The 20,152-nt window shown below is 32.6% G+C and overlaps 1 protein-coding gene across 2 annotated transcripts in view; it reads left to right on the top strand.

The window, feature by feature from the left end:
• The first annotated feature begins 17,653 nt into the window (after positions 1 to 17,653).
• Positions 17,654 to 20,152, top strand: part of LOC106717185 (inhibitory POU protein) — a 31,576-nt gene continuing 29,077 nt past the window's right edge. Inside the window, exon 1 of one of the 2 annotated variants that reach the window (XM_014510918.2) lies at positions 17,654 to 17,776. In XM_014510918.2, coding sequence (XP_014366404.1) covers positions 17,654 to 17,776 — 123 coding nt within the window. The remainder of the gene's footprint in view (positions 17,777 to 20,152) is intronic. The other variant, XM_014510919.2, reaches the window with a different exon arrangement.

The following is a 20,152-nucleotide window of genomic DNA, read 5'->3' as shown; positions in this document are numbered from 1 at the left end:
AAATTATTAAGTTGTATTTTAGTAAATTCCAAAAAATAACGCCAACACTTTATTCCTTACAGCAATAAAACTTTCCTATAAGCCTGTTTACAGGACCTACTTATTTACTATTTATGTATTGTAAACACTGTACAAAGGAAGTAGCCACACAGGAGGTAGACCGCTGCTATTCAAACTTGGGGTCGTGCTCGGAAATATGACAATGCTTTAGTATACGCCAATGTGAGCGCACCTTTAGGTATCGTTGTCGGAGCGCTAAAACGTTATTCGTCTAGTAAACATTACTCCATTCCTTAATTTTTACTTTATTTTACAGTTTCAATAAGTTATACTGTAGAAATTATCTTGTAAGTGTTGTTTAAATTAAAATGAAATTTTATTTCTGTGTAGGTTCTTACATGGTGTAAAACACTAAAGGATATTATTATTTTGGAACTGAGCCGTGTGTTGTGTAGCTGAAAATGTTATGCATGAAATACTAATTAATAAAATCAAACAAAAACCTCTACAAGTAGAGTAGGAATCACACTAGTACTGCTTTAATCTGTTACGTATATTTTCGTAAGTTGGTCAGATTGTAAATTGATCTCCTAGAAAGTAAGTCAATTTATCTTTGCGACAAAACTAAAGCTGCATTTTAGCGCAAACCAGCCGTTATTGTTCCCAATGGAGCGAGCGCGCGAAATTCAACGCAAAGACTACCTACCTACACCTCCAAAGTTTATTGCGCACAAATTGTATGCATTATTTATTTAATTTAAAAGCGAAGAAACCCGAGCGCGATCATACGGCTCTACGCCGAAATGAGAACGCGAAAGAATGCGAGGTATAAATAAGTCGTCAGACAAGAATATAAAGGTGAAAGTACGTTGTTTTGTATGATGAAGCTTGGCTTGCTGAGCAACTGCGGCTTCTACAATTGTAGGCAAATATTTTGAAAAAACTACATTTGAGTCTTATGTATTTGCTCAATTTAAAAAAAAAATAACTAAGACCAAAAGCAATTCTTAGTGGTCACGATTCTTTAGTAATTAAAAGTTTAAACACTGTTTAATTGGTACGAGTATTAAATTTAGTCTAACATTTTTGTAACGTCGATTTTGGTGTACAGCGATGGATAGTATTTAGACTCCAGAAAAAAATTAAGCGTTACTTGAAAACTATCATCTCTTAATACGTAATAAAGATAACACTACTTAATTTTAACTTTTTAATACTTTTATATTACAAAAACTATAGTCAAATTAGAAAAACTATTAACAAAATCTTCTTGACAGAGTTTATCAATAGAATTTGGATTGTTAATGAGCATATTGAGTATCATAAAACAATGATGATGATAATGTGTAAAAATGCTCACTTCTCTGTATCTGTATCCGCATTTAATGCTAAATGTAAGTAAATAAATATTTATGTTTGTAAGTGTAATATCACTATGCCATTTCTAACGTGTCATACTTTAAGCTAAAAGATGGCGCTGGTTGTTCTGTAAACGAAAGTATCTTTATGATCGGTATGAACTTTTCGGTAACACTAACATTCTTCTAATAATAATAGTAATAATGTAAATGGTACATTAATAACGGTATCGAGAACACCGAATCCGAGGTGCGTATGAATGTGGGAGGCTAGAGAAGAGTAGCAGATCCGTGCCGAATGGGAGTCCGTAGTCTCTGTCTACCACCATGGATTACAGGCATGAGTTGTCTTTTTGTTAAAATAAGTATTCATGAGTGTTTCAATAAATTAAAGAAAAAGGTTACTGGAGCTTTTTTTAAAGCGTCATATGCACACTGTGTTCATAGTTAAAGTCTTCGGCTCTTCGAATAATATATATCGAAGAAAATTCTTTCTCGTTTTCATAAGTTATTTAAAAGTCCTCATCGTTTTACGCACCCGGGCCACGTCCTCGGATAGCGCGGCCAGATGACAAAATATCGTATAAAATACAAAGAGCACGGGGACTGCTTTGCATGTTTCATGGACTTTGAGAAATATGTGTTTAGTCTTACATAGACACAAATGTCTATGGTACTACAGAGATTTCATATTTTTTATTTGTCTATGTTTATACAAAAGGCAGTATGTGAAAAATCACGTATTTTTGCACTTCAAAACAATATTAATTAATTAATTTAATAAGATACGTTTTCTATTTACTTTACCTAATATGATACAAATTAATCAATATACGTCCATCAGTTCTCAAAAGCCCACCGTTAGAAGCACTATTAGAGGCTACATATATCTCAAACCAGTTAGATAAACGATATTTTAAAACTTATAACGAGTGAAAAATAAACTAAAGCGTAAATTGTGAACGTCATATCATTGTGATTAATGTATCATTTGCTAACAATTCACAATTACAAGTCTAAACCCGCAAAATTGACAATGAAAATAATGTTGAGTCTATTAATTCCCTCGACAACCTATTAACAAGGGGTAACACTCGTATTAAAATGATAAATGATTCTAATCATCATTTCTACATGACTGTTCATAATAGACCTCCCTTGGTCTTATAAAGAAAAAGTATTTTACTTTGAAGTATGATATTTAAGCGACCACCATGGTTCTTGTTAAGTTGGCTCAGTCTACCCTAACTTGGTCGCTATGTGCGTTAACTTTAACAAATTACCAAAGCAATGAGAGTGGAGTTGCGCAACTCAGTGTTGTCTCGCAGAGGTAAGAAAGATGAATCGTTCTTTTGACCCTTTACGTAAAAATTATTACACTCATCTAGAAAATGAGTTAAAATTTGTTACCGAAGCCCCAGTTTGCTGAAGGGTATGTTTTGTATTTATTACGACAAATTGATTGCAGTTGTAATTGTTTTATTTTGATACTTTATTTGTTTATTCATAGTTAGTTGTATTTGTATGTTATCGACTTAAGAATATGACAGATATTTATTTTTAAGTTTCGATAGTATTTAATAACAGAAATGAGAACTAAGAAGTGTTATCGAATAATATTAATAAATGTTTGGTGTTATCAAATTACAAGTTAAAGGAATTAACTAAAAACATTGCTTATTTTACTTTTTTTCTCTTAATGCAGTGGATAATGCAAATCTATGGCCAGACTCTAAATACATATTAATTTAAACGCAACCGCTAAAAACGGAAATTCAAAAGTTGCTCTCCCGAAAGGGTTGCTATTATTAAAATTAAAATTAGATTACGTTTTTCGGTTAAAGCCGTTGTTTTGCGAGGTAATTATCTTGGAGGGAGTGAGGTGGGTGATTAACAGCGCGCGATCTAATTCGATAGCTGTTGTAATATTAACAAGCATCTCGGTGAAGCAGTTTTTGGTATGTTTTTGATTGCAGTTTAGTCCCGATGATAATTACTTTTGGGAAAGGGTTGTAGGAACATCATGGATATAGGGTGTTTTAAATTTAGGAACAATATATCAAGTGATATGTTCACACCTTAAATATTTCAATCCTTTTTTACGATTTAATTCCCATAGAACAAACGTATTACATTGTTCTAATTACAAGTAAAAAATGTGCGTTGTAATAGTATTATAAAAATTGTTGTATGATAATCTTAAAAGCTCTGTATAGACAAAATCGTCAATAACTTAACTCATTACGCATATCAGAAAATGTATTATGAAGTATATCATCGACATATTAAGGGTAGAATTGAATTAGAATCAATATTATAATTATATTATTATAAAAGAGTACTAGCAATATGTGTTAAAGGATAATTAAAGGTGTAATTACTTTGAATCATCCTGTACATAATTCCGGGCGGTTGTTACTGTTATTGTGATTATGTTCGGGGCGAAGTTAACCCGGCACGGTATGACAGTGTTACGTCTGTGTACATGAATAATGGAATTACTTATAACTTGTATGCCCCCGGTGATAACTCGCTCTAAACACATAGTTAAAATTACATAAGAAATTTATGCGAAGATTCTACATTGTACAGTAGTAGAGAAATTATTTAAATTAAATTTAATCAATTTAATACTTATAAGTATTTAATGGTCAGTCTTAAATAACATTATTATTATATCGCTAGCTATCGCAAGCGACACAATCACAATTAAAAAAAAACTTAGCAGCCTATGTGTTCTTCCAGACTGTGTTATACATGTATATCAAATTACATCGAGATCCATGCAGCCGTTCGGGAGATACCTTGTAATAAATATTTTATATCCAGGATATGTTTGTTATCCTGGATAGATGGATGTTGACCAAAGAATAAAAAAATCAATTTTTAGTTTTAACATTAAATAAAGTGTACATTTTTTTGCTTTCACTACGACATGATTTAGATGTTACGTTAATTCGTCTACATTGGACATCAGTAGACCCGCACAGACAATCACAATTGAAAGTAGTAACTTAAAAACGTAAAGTAATAAGAACTTAAGCTTCCCTTAATTTATCAAACAAAAGAATTTCTAAACTAACGTTTTTTTTAATGCAACACCAAAGTTGTTACTAAAAGTCAGATTTACATTTATAGTACTTGCATATTTAATTTTATAATATTCGTATTTTTCTAATGCATCTAGTTCTAACGGCCGGCTTTAGGAAAAATTGTCTTTGAAGGGATGATCGTCTTAAAAGAAGTGTGATGGAAATCTTTGAGATACAAGTAAGAAGTAACTTTAAAAATCTCAGTGAACGGTTTAGATAAAATTTTATGACCATACATTTTGTCAGTAACTATATTCGATTGAATTACTAACTCGATTTCAAAAAAAAAAATTCGTTTTTTACATTTAATTTAGAATTAAAAGTTATTGCATAGATAAAATGTTGGTATTTTGATCGAATTTAGCCGTCTTTTTTTTCGTGCGTAATATAAACACTAAACAAAATTCCAAAGGTCTTGAACAATACTGAACATTTTCCATTTTTACTACAAAACATTTACGTAGGTTTTCTTAATAATTCTTTTGAAACTGGCAAAGTAAGTTGTATCCGATCATAAAATTATATTACCACAGAGTACTGTCGAATGGGCGGCCAGGAACCTTAAGTCCCCTCACTAGCACCATCTAATCGGCATCCTATGGTCCCTATAAAATCACATTAGGGCCCACAGTATACGTCTGGGGTCGCTGAGGGCTGTAACGCTGTAATGTAGACCTTTAAATACTGGACGTGACACACAGTTATTTTCAAATAAAAATAAGAGAAAACAAAGACTCAAAAGAGTTTAATTTTTTAACTAGTTTTTTTTTTCGGATATACGTACTAAAGTAACATTGCAGTGTCCTCATTAATAAAGGTCTCATATAAAAAAAGTATTTTCTTAAAAGGCTAAAAAAGTGGTCATAAATTGAGGGTACATTTTCAAGGACAATTTACATTTAGAGATGACAGATACAATATAGAGGAAAGATAGAGAATAGAAAAAATATTTTGTTTTTATAATTACGAGTATAAAAATTAAAAAAATATATTTTTAGGACATCAATTATATTACATTTAAAACGATAAACGATATTATCTAGGTTTTTTACATCCATGTTGTTCACCTTCTGCGCACGTTTTTGTAGATTAAAAATGTAATTAATTTTTTATTGCGTACTCTATTGGCTTGTGCAAATGTTGTTTTTATTTTTGACTTGCAAATACGCTCGCGGCAAATTAAGTGAATTGTAAAGTTTACTCTGCCTTGAGGCTAACGATTGCTTCATATTGCAATTTTAACTATACCTCTGATAAATTCGTAAAAAATATTACTCAATTGAAAATAACGTATACCAAGTTAATGGTCAATGAATAACAAGGATGTATGAACCGAGAAAAAAACCTCACTTCGTCGTTCAGTCGTCGTTCGTCGGTCGTTTCAGTGCATTAATGCCTTATTTGACATTGTTAATTAGAAGAGACAAAGAAACCAATATTTAACTTGAATTAAGAATATTCTTATTATTTTCTGTTTCAGTTTTATACGCACTAATATGTCTTAATTTAAATTTAAAAATGAAACTCGGAAAGTCTACTTATGTATAGGTCATAAAAAGGGCAGTTGAAAGCATTCTCTGTTAATCAAATTGGTAGGTACATTTTTTTTAACAAAATAGCGAGAGTTGCCACCGCACAAGTGGTTTAAGGCGAGTAGTTGTAAGTTGTAAGCAATAGTGAAACGTCACCCGTTGCACCGAAAATAATCAGATCAGGGGCACAAGTGGAAATTGAATTAGGGAGAATTTGACCCATTGGGTACTAAACTTAAATATGTCAAAGTAATCATGGACTCTGCTGCTATTGACACAAAACTTAACATCGTTTGAAATTTGAGCTACCGTGCCGCCTTTAAAAAAGCGTCTCTATTGCAGCGTCTTCAAAGGCGACATTAGCGCGCGGCGGATGTATTGGCATTGCAGAGGGGTGACCAGCTAGATCAATGCTTATTTGTATCTAATAGCAAAAAAACCAACAGATGCAGACATTTTACGGGTATAATAATGTACTTAGTCGGATTTAGATAGGCCTGCTTTGATCTCGGCTTTGCACTCCAGTGCTACCAACCTTTTATTGTCAGGTGACTGAAGATAACTTTTATTTTGGGTTCGCAGTACAATTGGCTTATGATTTGGAATGCCGATTGTCTATAATGAGGTGTGACGTAATGATGTTTGTGTTACAGCATTTGGGGGATCTCGAGAGAGATTTACTAGGGACAAATATTTTAAAAATTATTTTAAAAAGAAAGTTTTTTTATTCTTATACCAACATGGGAATTATTAACTTATAGGATATAGAAAGGCTACTGACTCTCATATACATCATCCTTCCATCTCTTCAATTAGGATGTGTTTGTAGTGAAACTTGGTGCTTTTGATTTTTCCACAATATCTTTTTTTAGATTCCAGTAATTTTTTTTTAATTCTTAAAATAAATAACGCACAATAACAGCTATTGTCTTATTTCGTTGCATTGATTAAACTAATTTGATGACTTAATAAATTCAATTTAGGTTCTAAAATCAGTTGCATATTTTTGAAATTGATTAAAATTTATAATATTACATATGTCTTTGATGTTTTATTAGTGTGTTGATTGACGAGTGCTAATAATAGTTAAAAATAAACAAAAGTAACATATTTTAAGCAAACAATCACCCTTATCCTTTCAAGCAGTCAGCCGTATAATCCCATGGGTACAGAGATACAATCCAACATAATCGATTATACGCCCCGAAATTTATTTCTATACTAGTATTTATGCAAGTTTTAATTCGGTGGCTTGCATTCTATTAGGCATTTATTGCTAAGATGATAAAGTATATTTAAGCTTGATCAATATTCTTGCAGCGGCAACCAGTTGGGGTCGGTGTTGTTCTACGGTTTGCTGGGCCATTTGTCGGGCTGGGACTCAAACCCTTGGTAAGCGCATGGGCGGAATGTTGTCGGTGTTCAACTCTAATTTTATTGTTATTTCAATTCTATTTGCCGTACCCTACATTGTACGAGTACATTTTTAGGGTAGTTTTTCTGATAATCATTGTTTGTGCTGTTGACGTTTATTGTTACTTGATTATTTATTACCACTTGCGCATTTGTCCTGTATCATATTTAATACGAGCGTCGGTAGCTCAGGGGTTAAGGACTTGACTTGCAATCTGCAGGTCCTGGGTTCGAATCCCGCCATGTACCAATGTGTTTTTCGATTTTCGATTTACATATGTACATTTATCCGACGTTCTTACGGTGAAGGAAAACATCGTGATGCAACCTGCACATATCTGAGAAGAAATTCAATGATATGTGTGAAGTCAACCAACCCGCACTAGGCCAGCGTGGTTGACTATGGCCTAGTCACCCCTAAACTTGGGGTAGGCTCCGAGCCCCTCGGTGGGGACGTATAGTGAGCTGATGATGATGATGATGATATTTAAATACCTGTATGCCTATTATTTTACTATGATCTGGATATATGTTATCACAATACAGAATTATATACAACATATTGGAACGTTATGAAAACAAAGAAGATTTTACAGCGATTTTTTTGGAAATCGCTATTTTAGTTAGATTTAATCTCAGCTAGACCATTTTAATAATTACAGCTAGGAGAATTCGATTTTCCTTATTTTAAAATCGCTTGATGATTTATAACAATTCTATAAAAAGTTTTTACGATGAAAGCCTGAATTTATAAGTATTGTAAAATTTTCATAACCTAAAATAACTTCTACAAAAAGGCTGACTGATGCTAACACCGTCTCAATCCTCACATTACGAAAAATTTATCCGAAAAACTTTCGACAGATCCTCATTTGGCGCAGAAAAAAAAAACAATTTGTTGAGTTCTCGCGGGGCAACATAGGACTGTCAACAATTTTATTCGGTGCTGAAAGTTTCCGCGCCAAATAGTATCATAAAGTGACGTAATGGACAAAAGTGGCTCTAACGATGCGCCGGCTGTAAGACCGTCTTAATCTCGTAAATAAAATATTAAGAAGAAATCACTGGAACCCAGAGAGGGGAAACGGTACAATTTTACGGCATGGAGATTGGACAGTTTATTTGTGACTTGATTTTTTTTGGTTCTTAAACCATCCATTAAGTTGCCATGTTTTTAGTCTATTTATAAGCGCTACTGTAGTTTGTCATTAATTTTTTTATTTAAATAGTATCAATTAGTTATAGTATCAATTACAAAAAAAAGCAGTTTAAAAAAATGGTTAATCGGTAACAGGTTTATGCTAAAAACACCATCACGTAAAACATCTTAAATCCAAATTGATTGATATAAACAAATACCATTATTATTGGGGTTTGATTCCTCAATTCGTGACCATCACTGAGTATAGTGCATCATACATATATTTTCCTTACTCCATAATAAAAATGTTCCCAACCAGACTGAAACAATATTAAAAATACATAGCTTCATGTTATGTCAGAAATTTTTCAATTGTATACGTCCATGGCAAAACCTCGAGGTTTTCCCTCGTAAATTATTCTACATTTTTCCTTCGCAAAGACATAATTAAACCCTACGGATAATAATTCGGATAGACTGGCCTCTTACCGTTATTCCCTTTAGACTCAATTTAGCTTGAATTTTAATGCGCATGAGTCGTCACTGAACATTCCTTAGAATTACCTTGATTGTTTAATTTAATTGATGTTAAATCGCATCGAAGGATACGAATTGTAATTGAAGTTCTATTAAAATTGAATGAAGCTGGTTCAGATTATAGAGATAGAAGGATTACCCACAAAACTCTATGAAGAACAGGCAACTATAAAGGAAATAGGGGAAAAAACCAGAAAAGCCGAATCAAGGAGTACGTGGTGGCCCACACTCAACGCTAGTTTTTAACATCTTTATTAAATATGGTATTAATAATAATTATATAAATACGCAGAGAAGGAATTAATATAAATTATATTACATAGATGCAGCATTTAAAATTTTTGGCCACAACATGAACACAAGTAAAACTAAAACAACGATCACATCTAAAACCCGGGAATAGCCCAGTCACAGTAAATAATAAGCCCATAGAACAGGTACATTCATTTAATAATTAACGTAGTCTAATCACACAAGGTTCAAAATGCACAAAGGATTGCAAAGCAGAATTGCAATAGACAAAAAAGCATTCAGAGATAATAGAGACCTATAGCGTTGTGCACACAAAAAGATGGCTAGAGACGTTTGAGATGAACTGTTGGCAAAGAATGGAAAAGATCACAAATCAGCAAGTGCTAGAAAGAGTAAGAGAAGAAAGAATAATATAAAAAACAATAGATGAGATTAAGGGAAGATACATGAAAGGTACATATGATGCTACATGACATATTTTGTATGGCGTGACACCTTATAATTGCAATAATAACAGGAAAAATACAAGGGAGAAGAAACACGGGACGTCCAAGGATATCGTTTGTGCAACTAGTGAAAAAGAGAGTAGACGTCATGCCGTATAAAGAAGTAAAGATAATAGAACAGAAAAAAGAGGACTGGAGGTTACTCAAAAGGCGACGTTGTAGTCCATACAATTAAAAGGTTCTTTTTAATGTAAAAAACGTAAATGACTACGTTAAATCATAGTAGTCTTTCTAATTCTAATCGTCTCAAGAATGATCACTAAACCGTATGATATCGTCATGTTAATTATAAACAAGTTGCTATGATAAAACACCTGTATAAAAACAAAGTGTTATCTCAGCTTTTGTACGAGTGTTTCGACAGTGATAACTGATGGTAAATTTATTATTATTAACTGATGGTTATTCATACATTGCCATAGTATTGACGATAATCAAATAATACGAATTAAACATTTATATATTATTTTAGTTATTTATTAGTATTTTAGATAATCGTTATTTTTTTTTGTATAAGTAAATTAGTATAAAATGTAAATAACATTGTTTTGTAGTAAGGTGGCAAAATAGTAAAACGCCATCTAAATTCAGAATAATAGCGAAGTAACCACTACTCCATAGACCTCATTTGCTAAAGCGTTGCCTACTTAGACAAATATCAATTGTTACCACAACTCTTTTATGCTTCATTAACGTTAAGCAATATCAAGAAAACACAAAAATCACCCCCAAAATTACAAAAATAAAGAAATACTAGGTAAGTGCTCTTACCTTTCAATTGTGACCAGTTACAGACGATATGCAACTGTTAACATTTCTTTATATTCTCGTAGAAATCTAACACAAATCGATAGAAGACGGAGGTCTGCGTGTGTTGGTTAGGGTAAAAGCCCCAAATTTTGTCGCGTGGCTCACACGTGCCTCTGGATTGTAACCCATCAGTTAAAGTTTACATGACAATTTGATGTCAGGTCGCTAATTGTTTACGATTGCAGCGGGGTCGTTTTGTTATCAAGTTTATTTGTCGCCGGAATTCGAATTTGTAAAATGTTATCCATTATTATTATTATTTTTCTACTTCACTAAATTCAATTTATGCAACCAAATATGAATTTGTCTCTTTGGATTGATGTCTGACATTTGTGTATTTTACATTCTTTAAGTAAAAATTCTCATATTGGTCAGTTCGACTAAAATCTAAAGTTATAAATTATTTTCATCGTCACTGTTAGGTTGCAAACCTGTGTTACATCTGTCAAGTCCATTTTAATGCAGACAAAAGGAAAACTCATATTTTATATGCGATTCTTGAATTACACTACATGAACACACAATACACAATACACACAATGAACGACATAAAATTTAGTAAATGTAATGTGTAAAATGACAACTTACCATTTATATTTCTCTTAGTTGCTATTTGCATTTATCACAGTATATCTAATATATAAAATTCTCGTGTCACAGTTTTCGTTCCCGTACTCCTCCGAAACGGCTTGACCGATTCTCATGAAATTTTGTGAGCATATTCAGTAGGTCTGAGAATCGGCCAACATCTATTTTTCATTTTGTTTTTTTTTTTAACTGCGCGCGGACGGAGTCGCGGGCGACAGCTAGTCTTATATATAAAATTATCGTGTCACAATATTTATTACAGTACCCTGTATATATTAGTTACTGTACCACTCCGAAACGGCTTGAACGATTCTTATAAAATTTTATATGCATATTCAGTAGGTCTGAGAATCGGCTACTATCTACTTTTCATACCCCTATTAAGTTTTTTTTTAACTGCACGCGGAGTCGCGGGCGACAGCTACTTTGTATATAAAATTCTCGTGTCACAATGTAAGTTACCATACTCCTCCGAAACAGGTTGACTGATTTTATTTGAATATTCAGTAGGTCTGAGAGACGGTTACTATCTATTTTAATAAATCTATTAAGTTTTTATTAACTGCACGCGGACAGAGTCGAGGACGAAACTAGTATTATGTAGGTATTTCTCGGGACTTAAATGTTTGATAATAATTATGTTTTAACATTATGGTGTACTTTTCTGGTTTTCCTAAACAGTATAGTGCAACAGGAAAAAAATATTAGAAGTAATTTTTCCAAAAGGCAATTAATTGTGACGAATATACATGAAGGGTCACACACTAGACTTATCTCGTAAGTCTAATGCAGAAATTTAATCTATTTGCGATAGATAAACTAATCTATTCGCTATAGGCCCGCCACGTGGCGAGTTCTCTTTCTCCCTCGAGACCGCATGACTTTTATCTCTCCTTCAGTCGCTAAGCTCGTGTCATGCCTTAACTAAATAATGCTATGTATTAAATGTTTTGAAAAAAAAACAACATTGTACATAATTCTACTGTAACTAAGTCAACGGTATTGATTATTATAAACTAGCTTTTACCCGCAACTCCGTCTGCGCGGAATAAAAAAACACATGATAAAAAAGTTCCTATGTCCGTCTCCTAGTTCTAAGCTACCTTCCCATCAATTTTCAACTAAATCAGTTCGACCAATCTTGAGTTATAAATAGTGTAACTAACACGACTTTCTTTTTTATATACAGACTAGCTTTTACCCGCGACTCCGTCCGCGCGGAATAAAAAATAGAAAACGGGGTAAAAATTATCCTATGTCCGTTTCCTGGTTCTAAGTTACCTGCCCACCAATTTTCAGTCAAATCGATTCAGCCGTTCTTGAGTTATAAATAGTGTAACTAACACGTCTTTCTTTTATATATATAAGATTATATCTTTATATAAACGTTTTTGTAGCGAAAGCTATGAGTTTAAGGGAACTGCGGGTATAGATGAACGTGAAAGACACGGTTAAATACAAGTATTTTAAATACAAAATTCACTAATAATTACTTACGGTTCCGTTCAACCTTTTATTGGAATTTTCATTATTGCCGATATTTTTTTAATTAGACCTACGAGTTTCTTATTACAGCACGAGAAAAACATTTTATTGTATTACTATAACACAAATTTAAGTGTATAAATAGATTACAAGAGTCCCAATAGTGTACTAAAATAATTTGAGCCCTCGATGGCCCTGCGACGGCACGTGACCTCTAATCATACAAATTGAGACATGCTCACTTTAACGTTCAGATAAACAATTAAGCTCTGCATAAAATGTATACGTCAAGTTTTGTGTTATTTAAACATTATAATTATATACGCTTTTTTATTTACATTAGTCAAAATTTTATTTTATTCGTTAAATTTGCAAATGCAGTAAATAAACAGAAAATAACAATAAGAGGAAATAATAATTGGATTTAGCGCTCGCTTTTAATACAACGTTAATTATGGTTTTAATTGAGGGAACGCGAATAACATATTTCTTCATTTTCACGAGCACAGGTTATACCTCCATCCCTGTAAGTACCGTCGGCAGACGAAAGCGCTTTTATAAAAGAAAATTGTTTGTGTGATAAATATCTAGAACGAATTAAATGTAATCTAATCTAATAATTTTTCTAATATAATGTAGAACGAAATTTGCATATTCAAACCTTAAAATTCTATTGCTGTGACATGTTTTTAAAAACATTGTAGTTTTTTTTTGTGAATGAGAACAAAAGGGACGATAATATGTACTAACACAAATGAAAAGGTAATGGAGTTCTAAGGTAAGAATTTTGTATGTGTATGACAATACGAACATAGATCGTCGGTGGCGTATTTGTTAAGCGCTTGACTGGACCGGAACAAAATCTATAACATTCAGGTTTATTCCCTGCTATATACCAATGTGTTAACTTCGAATTTCGATTTTCATGTGTGTATATTTATCTGACGTTTTTACGATAAAGGAAAATATCATGAAGCAACCTGTACATTTAGGCGAAAATGATTCAAAGCTATGTGTGAACTCAACCAACCCGCACTGGTCCAATGTGGTTGACTATGGCCTAGTCATAACTAAATTTAACAGGTTTCTGAGGGATTGGGGACATATATGTGCTGAAGATAAAATTTAAATATTTTTTTATAAGTAATATCAATCGCCAATCATGTTTTAGATTTTTTTTAAATAAAGCACAGTTAGCACAATTCACACGCTCGTGTCCTTATTAGTAACACTGAAACACTTTTTAAAATACCAGTTTTTAAATACTATTTATTAAGAATGCGTAAATTATGTGACTAAAAAGTTTTCAGCAAGTTTATTGATAGATTGATGTTTTATGAGAAAAAAAAAGTTTTAAAAACAGAGTAAACCGAAGCTTTATTTCTTATCAATGGTATAAGGTTATTTGATAAAATTTATTTGCAATCGTTACGCTGATTTTTGTCGGAAGGGCTCGTACGCTTCCGGCGGAGCTGTGGGGGGATGGGAGGCGGCCACATCTGCCGGAAGCTGGTACCCCCGTTCTATGTAACGTAGCCTACTACTGTCTCATTTTGTTTCATACATGTAAAAGATTCGCTAACTGTTTAATGTACAAAAGTTAGTTAGTTTTTGTTCTCAATTGTTGAAGAAATATTAAAAAAAAAAATTAATCAAGCTGTGAAATGAAGACTCAATAAGATTTTTTTGTACAAGTTTTAAATTTTTTAAATAAATGTTTTTTTTTTAAAACATATTATTATTGAATTTATTTTTGGTGCATGTTTGGAAGTCATTTTGAATTATTCAGCTATAATTATTTAGTTTATATTATATTTAATTTTAAGAAATTTCTCCCAAGTAGGGTTGGTGACAGACAGGCGGCTGTCCGTAAAAACTTTAAGGTTTATAAAACCTTGTGTGCCAACCCCACATTAGTGTGAAATGGCCAGGGAGAGGATGATTTTATTACTGAATTTAAGTAAATATTATAAAATAGGACTTTTTTTCTTTAAGCAGCAAAATGTGGTTTACTTTATTATTATTAAAAAAAAAATAGTTAGACACTGTTCAGTTATTCCGGTCTTTGATATTTTGGATGTCAACGTGGTTATAAAAGTGTGTGTGGGCTACAGATAGATAGATATTACCTAATTATTAGATAAGTATCACCAAAACTGTTTCCGGTAAAAACACTTTTGCGTACATTTCGGAAAACTGCGCATAATCATGTTTTTTTTTTTAAATAGTAGTTGAAACACGGACTAATTTGTTTATGGTTAGGCCCTTACTATTTTATCAAAAACTAGTTCAATGTCAAACGATTAAAAGCAAATTTTCCACGTACACGCTGGCTTTTGATGTTCTTTACTTGTTTGATCGTAATCATCCTAAACTTAACTTCAATAACATTTTCTAATGCACGTATTATACTTACTATATTTTTTTATGTAAAATATGACCTTCAAATAAGTATTAAGAAATTAACGATAAGGATCTATCGATTTTGGGGTAAAAAAATTTAGAGTTTTTACAGTATTTTCTTTTGATTGGTGATGAATAAATGAAAATGTGGTTAAAATGTACGTAGGAGAAATGTGGCACGCTCCCAAACCACCTTTCTGTTGACCATTTTCTATAAAGGAATAAAGCTTGTATGCATGTAGTTTAGTCAGATAAGAAATAATAATGTGATATTATTAGTAACTTTTACAATTTTTTATTATTATTAATAATACTTAAGTTACAAATGTATCGCATTATTATGACGACCTGAGTACCTTATGGTGCATTGCTTTTTGCTATTGCGAAACGTTGTCTGCGCCCATCCGTGGTTCCGCGTCTATCTACAAGACCCTAAAAAGGGTACATTGTGTTCTGTTGGTGCATGTTGTGAACTCACAGCGGACTTTGTTTAAATGTCATCTGTAATCTACAGTGTTCATATACCAATTTAGATGTTTTTTTATTACAGTATACTTGCAGTTTCCCTGGAAGTAAATAAATTTCTGGATATTCTGATGCAAATTATTTGATTACTAAACAATAACCTTTCTTTACTAAATAATACGCAGTGGGAAAAATAAAAATGTAATTAAAAATGACGTTATTATATCAACTTAAGATAAAAGAAATTTTATTATAATACATTTCTGTCTTAAGCCTTTATCATTATATTTTTTATCTTTTGCTAATACTAATGAGTATTTTTGCTAATATTAATCTTTTGCTAATATTTAAATAAGTACTTGCGTATTACAAATGCAAAAATGAAGTCCGCTTAAGCGTGTGTCTTAATTAATTCGCGGTATACTCCCGAAGGAACCACAGCGAGCGATAAAAGCGTCATGCATAATGTACGGCCGGCCAAAATCGAAAAATTAAACTCCCGCCATCTGCCGGCCGGGCTCGGATAATTACGAGAAGGGTTGCTCTTGTTTTGACATGTATCCGTCCGTTTGCAGGGTTATGATCTCTGCTAATTTTGCATATACATATCACGTATCATAACGCTACCCTCTCCACGGGCGTACGAGGACGGTGCAGTGCAGGTGCCACCTATGAAGGGTTTCCAGCTTTTGTATTCAGGTTGGAACAAAATGTAATAAATTATGTAAAATTAAAAAGTAAATTTAAATATAGCAAATTTCTTTATCGATTACAGTAGTGACATGTTTAAGAAAAACAATCTCATGTTAGGTTTCGACTCCGTTAACGTATCATCAATGACATATACTGTACTCTCTCTATTATTCTCTTTTAAAAAAAAGAGATATCGATATGTTTTTGAGATGTTTCAACAATAGCACGTTACCAGGAATCGTAACTAGCCCCCATGATTCGTAGCGTTATGTAGCGAGAAAGGTGTACCACGATAGTAAAAATACTCTACCTACCAAATTAAGGATACACTTAGAGATACAAGTTACGTATACATCAAAATAAATATTTATTAATCAAATAACATTGTTAGTACAAAAGTAACTTCAAATATCCCATTCTGTATCGTAGAAACACAACAAATTACCAGACATGCGTTTGTTTGTACTATTTTATCAGTAAGTTATTTTATATATGTGTATATATATATTTGCAAGTGGTCGCCCGGGACTTCGACACAGCGAAATTCAGAAAAATGCCTACCTTTCCCCCGCAAACATCAGCTACGTTCCAGTTAAAATCGGTCCAGATTTTTGCGAGATTACAAGGAACAAACGCGGATTTGCGGAAGCACAAATATATGTCAATTAGAAAAACAAAAACGGTTTTTCGTTATAAGCAATGTCATTATCGTGTTCACGAAATATGGGCTCATTTATTTTTATATTACTTACAGACATGCCAATTTCATTAATTGTATAGACATAAATAATATCAGAATATCCTGTGTTATCATATTACACAGTAATTAGTCTATAACAGTTTAGTTATGTACACAGTAGTAACATTAACATAACTATAAGAATTCTAAGTACGTGAAACCCACAAAGACAGAAGTCTGACAGGCGCGGTTACCTATACCATCGATACTTATATGTACAACAAAACTTGTTTGTTACCTTTCGCTATCGATTAGGGCATAATTAGGGATTGTGCGGAACACGTCACGTCTCATCCATCAGGTTTTCGGAGTTAGAAGCGTGAAAAGGTAACAGACACGAGAAGTGAATGGACCAATTAAATAATTCACTTAATCGTGAAGCCGTCGGCGGCGACGTAAACATGCGTGTGAGGGACGCGGGGTTGTCGGAGGAGGGCTTTCTGGAGGGGCGAGGGCGTGGCCGGTGACGTCACGAGCCTCCCGGCTCAGTCGGTCATCACCCGGCGCACGTAGCGGTCGCGGCGACGCGTCGCCTTTTCAACCCCAAAGTACGATAAAGTCGCCAAGATTTTCGACCGCCAGTATCACTCACCCTCCAAGGTGTTGAAGTTGGAGGACGACCCTTGGGGGTCATGTGCGATGTACTCCCCGGACAAGATGAAGTCCGGCGGTGGCCTGATGGCACCGCCGGGTTGCTTCCCGGGCCGGTACAGTCCCACGTACCGCACCAGCGACCCCCGCCGCTGCGTCCCCAACCCATCAGTGAGTACCATTGACTAACCTAACGCTCATCTACATCGTGCAGATATTCTCTCGTGATGTACCACGTGATCAAAACAAAGCTTTGTTTACAGGCTATAGGTTATTAATGACTTTTACTTTTCAGGAGCGGCAAGAACATTTTGTTTAATAAATATTTATTTTATTTGATGGCTCTGCGATTTGTATTTGATTTTCCGCTGGCATAAGCTTTGCGAGTGACATGGAGCTCCATGGGGGGGTGTTGTTGTTGTTTCAGCGAATTAAGTATTATATGATGCATAGTTTTTAGATTCAAAAGAGTACAAATAAAATTTTACTAATTTATATAAAAAATAGGTAACGTTTCAATCAGACATTTTGTTATTCAATGAAGTCTACTTTTGGCGACAGATAAGTCTGTGATGAACCCGACGGTTCCCTCGCCCAGTATTAGCAAATTTTTAAATAATTTAGGTAATTAAAAAAATGATTTAATTTTTAATGAAGAAAAAAAAAACTTTTTTAACTTTTTTAATTTTATGCGATATTAATATCGTCAATATTAACTCAATATTAACAAAACTCTTATGAGACTTGTGGTTTGACGTAAAATAAAATTAAAATACGTTAAAACGTACATTATAGAGTAAAAGAAATAGTTAAACATAGCAAGGGATGAAAGTTCAGCGATCAAATGGATGACGCCGACGGCTACGGCGTAGCGGCGTAGCACTACTGTTATACTCGTATAAGTAATGTCTTTATTAATTTTAACAAATTAAATACACATAACTAATTCGCATTCTTTATTCTATTAATTTATATCGATTATTGCATGTAAGGAGAAATATATAAATCTTTACATTTACAAATATTGAAATAACATTAAAGCAATCAAATTTCAAAGGTATTTTACATTAGTTACAATATCGTAATGTTTTTTCACTTATAGTAATATTAATTGTATTCGTTATTAAAAAATATCTTTAAAAAATATTCAAACTTTACATAAGCAACGAGGAAATAAAAGCATAATGTTTACATTAAAAAAAATATTGTAACATTATACAATAATTTACTGTTATTTCTAAGTGTTAAAATCAGTATTTGCTTTAATAATATTCGCATTATTTCTTAATTCTAAAAACTATGCATCTATTTTTAAATTGATAAATTTTCTTTCAGGTTTCACCAAGCACATTTTAATACTTAAATTTTAGTTTCAGCACGTTTTATAGATTAATTTTGAAATACGATAACACACATGTAGTCTGTCGAAATAAACAGAACACAATTTAAAATTTTTATTAGTTTAGGGTAAAAATATGTAGGTATGATTAACGGTTATAATAATGTTATAGAATAATATGCCGTAAAAGTTCTGATAAACATTCGAGATTTACCGGTGTATCTCTTTGATATTACATAAGATTGAACTACTTTTGGATTTTGGATTCAATATTGTTTACGGTCACGGATATTTTACAATCTTTTGTTTAACATTAGGATTGACGACCGTCCCTTAAGGGAAATATTTGGAGAGTGTAACGCTAGAGTATTGTGTGGGCGCGAAGTTTTTATTTTATTCTTTTACTATTATCGTAGATCCACTGTATAAATCGAAATACTTTCTACAAAAAAAAAAAAAAAACTAAAAATAACAATAGAAAAACTAAGAATACATTGTGTTTTATACCGTCCTTTTGCCAGTGTAAATAAAATAGCGTTTATATAAGACAAATTGTCAACGGAATCGCTAACGGATAGTTCTTTACACGGTTCGAATTGATACTAATAATTCCTTTATTGCTAAAAAAATATGCGCGTTTTTACGGACCAAACTCGCATCATTATTATTATGCTTTTCGCTATGTCATTTTTATATGTTCTTTTTCATAATCCACTTCATAAAAAATGGGTAAAAGCACCATTTAGCATTAAATAAGTAACAAAATTATTGTTTCATAAAATGAGAGTTATACTGACATTTTATAAGTTCTAAACACGACGCTCAATTTCATATACATTTTTTTACTATAATGGGTCTATTGTAAAAGCTTTTAGTAAAAATTATATTCAGTCAAACAGAGTTATAATGCTGTAATCAAATACGCAAAATAATTTATTTTTTAAAATAGTTAAATCTCTAAAACATTAAATATATAGTCAACGACTACGTTTGATGTTAACGATTAATTTTTAAAATAATAAAAGGTCATCTTCAATAAAATAGTCACGAAACGTAATGAAAGTTGTTACATTTCAAGATTAAGAAAATGTTAATAGTTAAATTTATCGTTGCAAATAATAGGTTAAAGTTATAAATAACACGGTGTTGTTTAATATTTGAGTGAATGATTGGATCTAAATACAGATATTTAGGTTGTAGGTATAGTG

This window comes from Papilio machaon, chromosome Z (assembly GCF_912999745.1).
Source record: "Papilio machaon chromosome Z, ilPapMach1.1, whole genome shotgun sequence".
Taxonomy (NCBI): domain Eukaryota; kingdom Metazoa; phylum Arthropoda; class Insecta; order Lepidoptera; family Papilionidae; genus Papilio; species Papilio machaon.
Note: the sequence above shows the minus strand (reverse complement) of the source record. Positions and strands in the feature narration are given on the sequence as shown.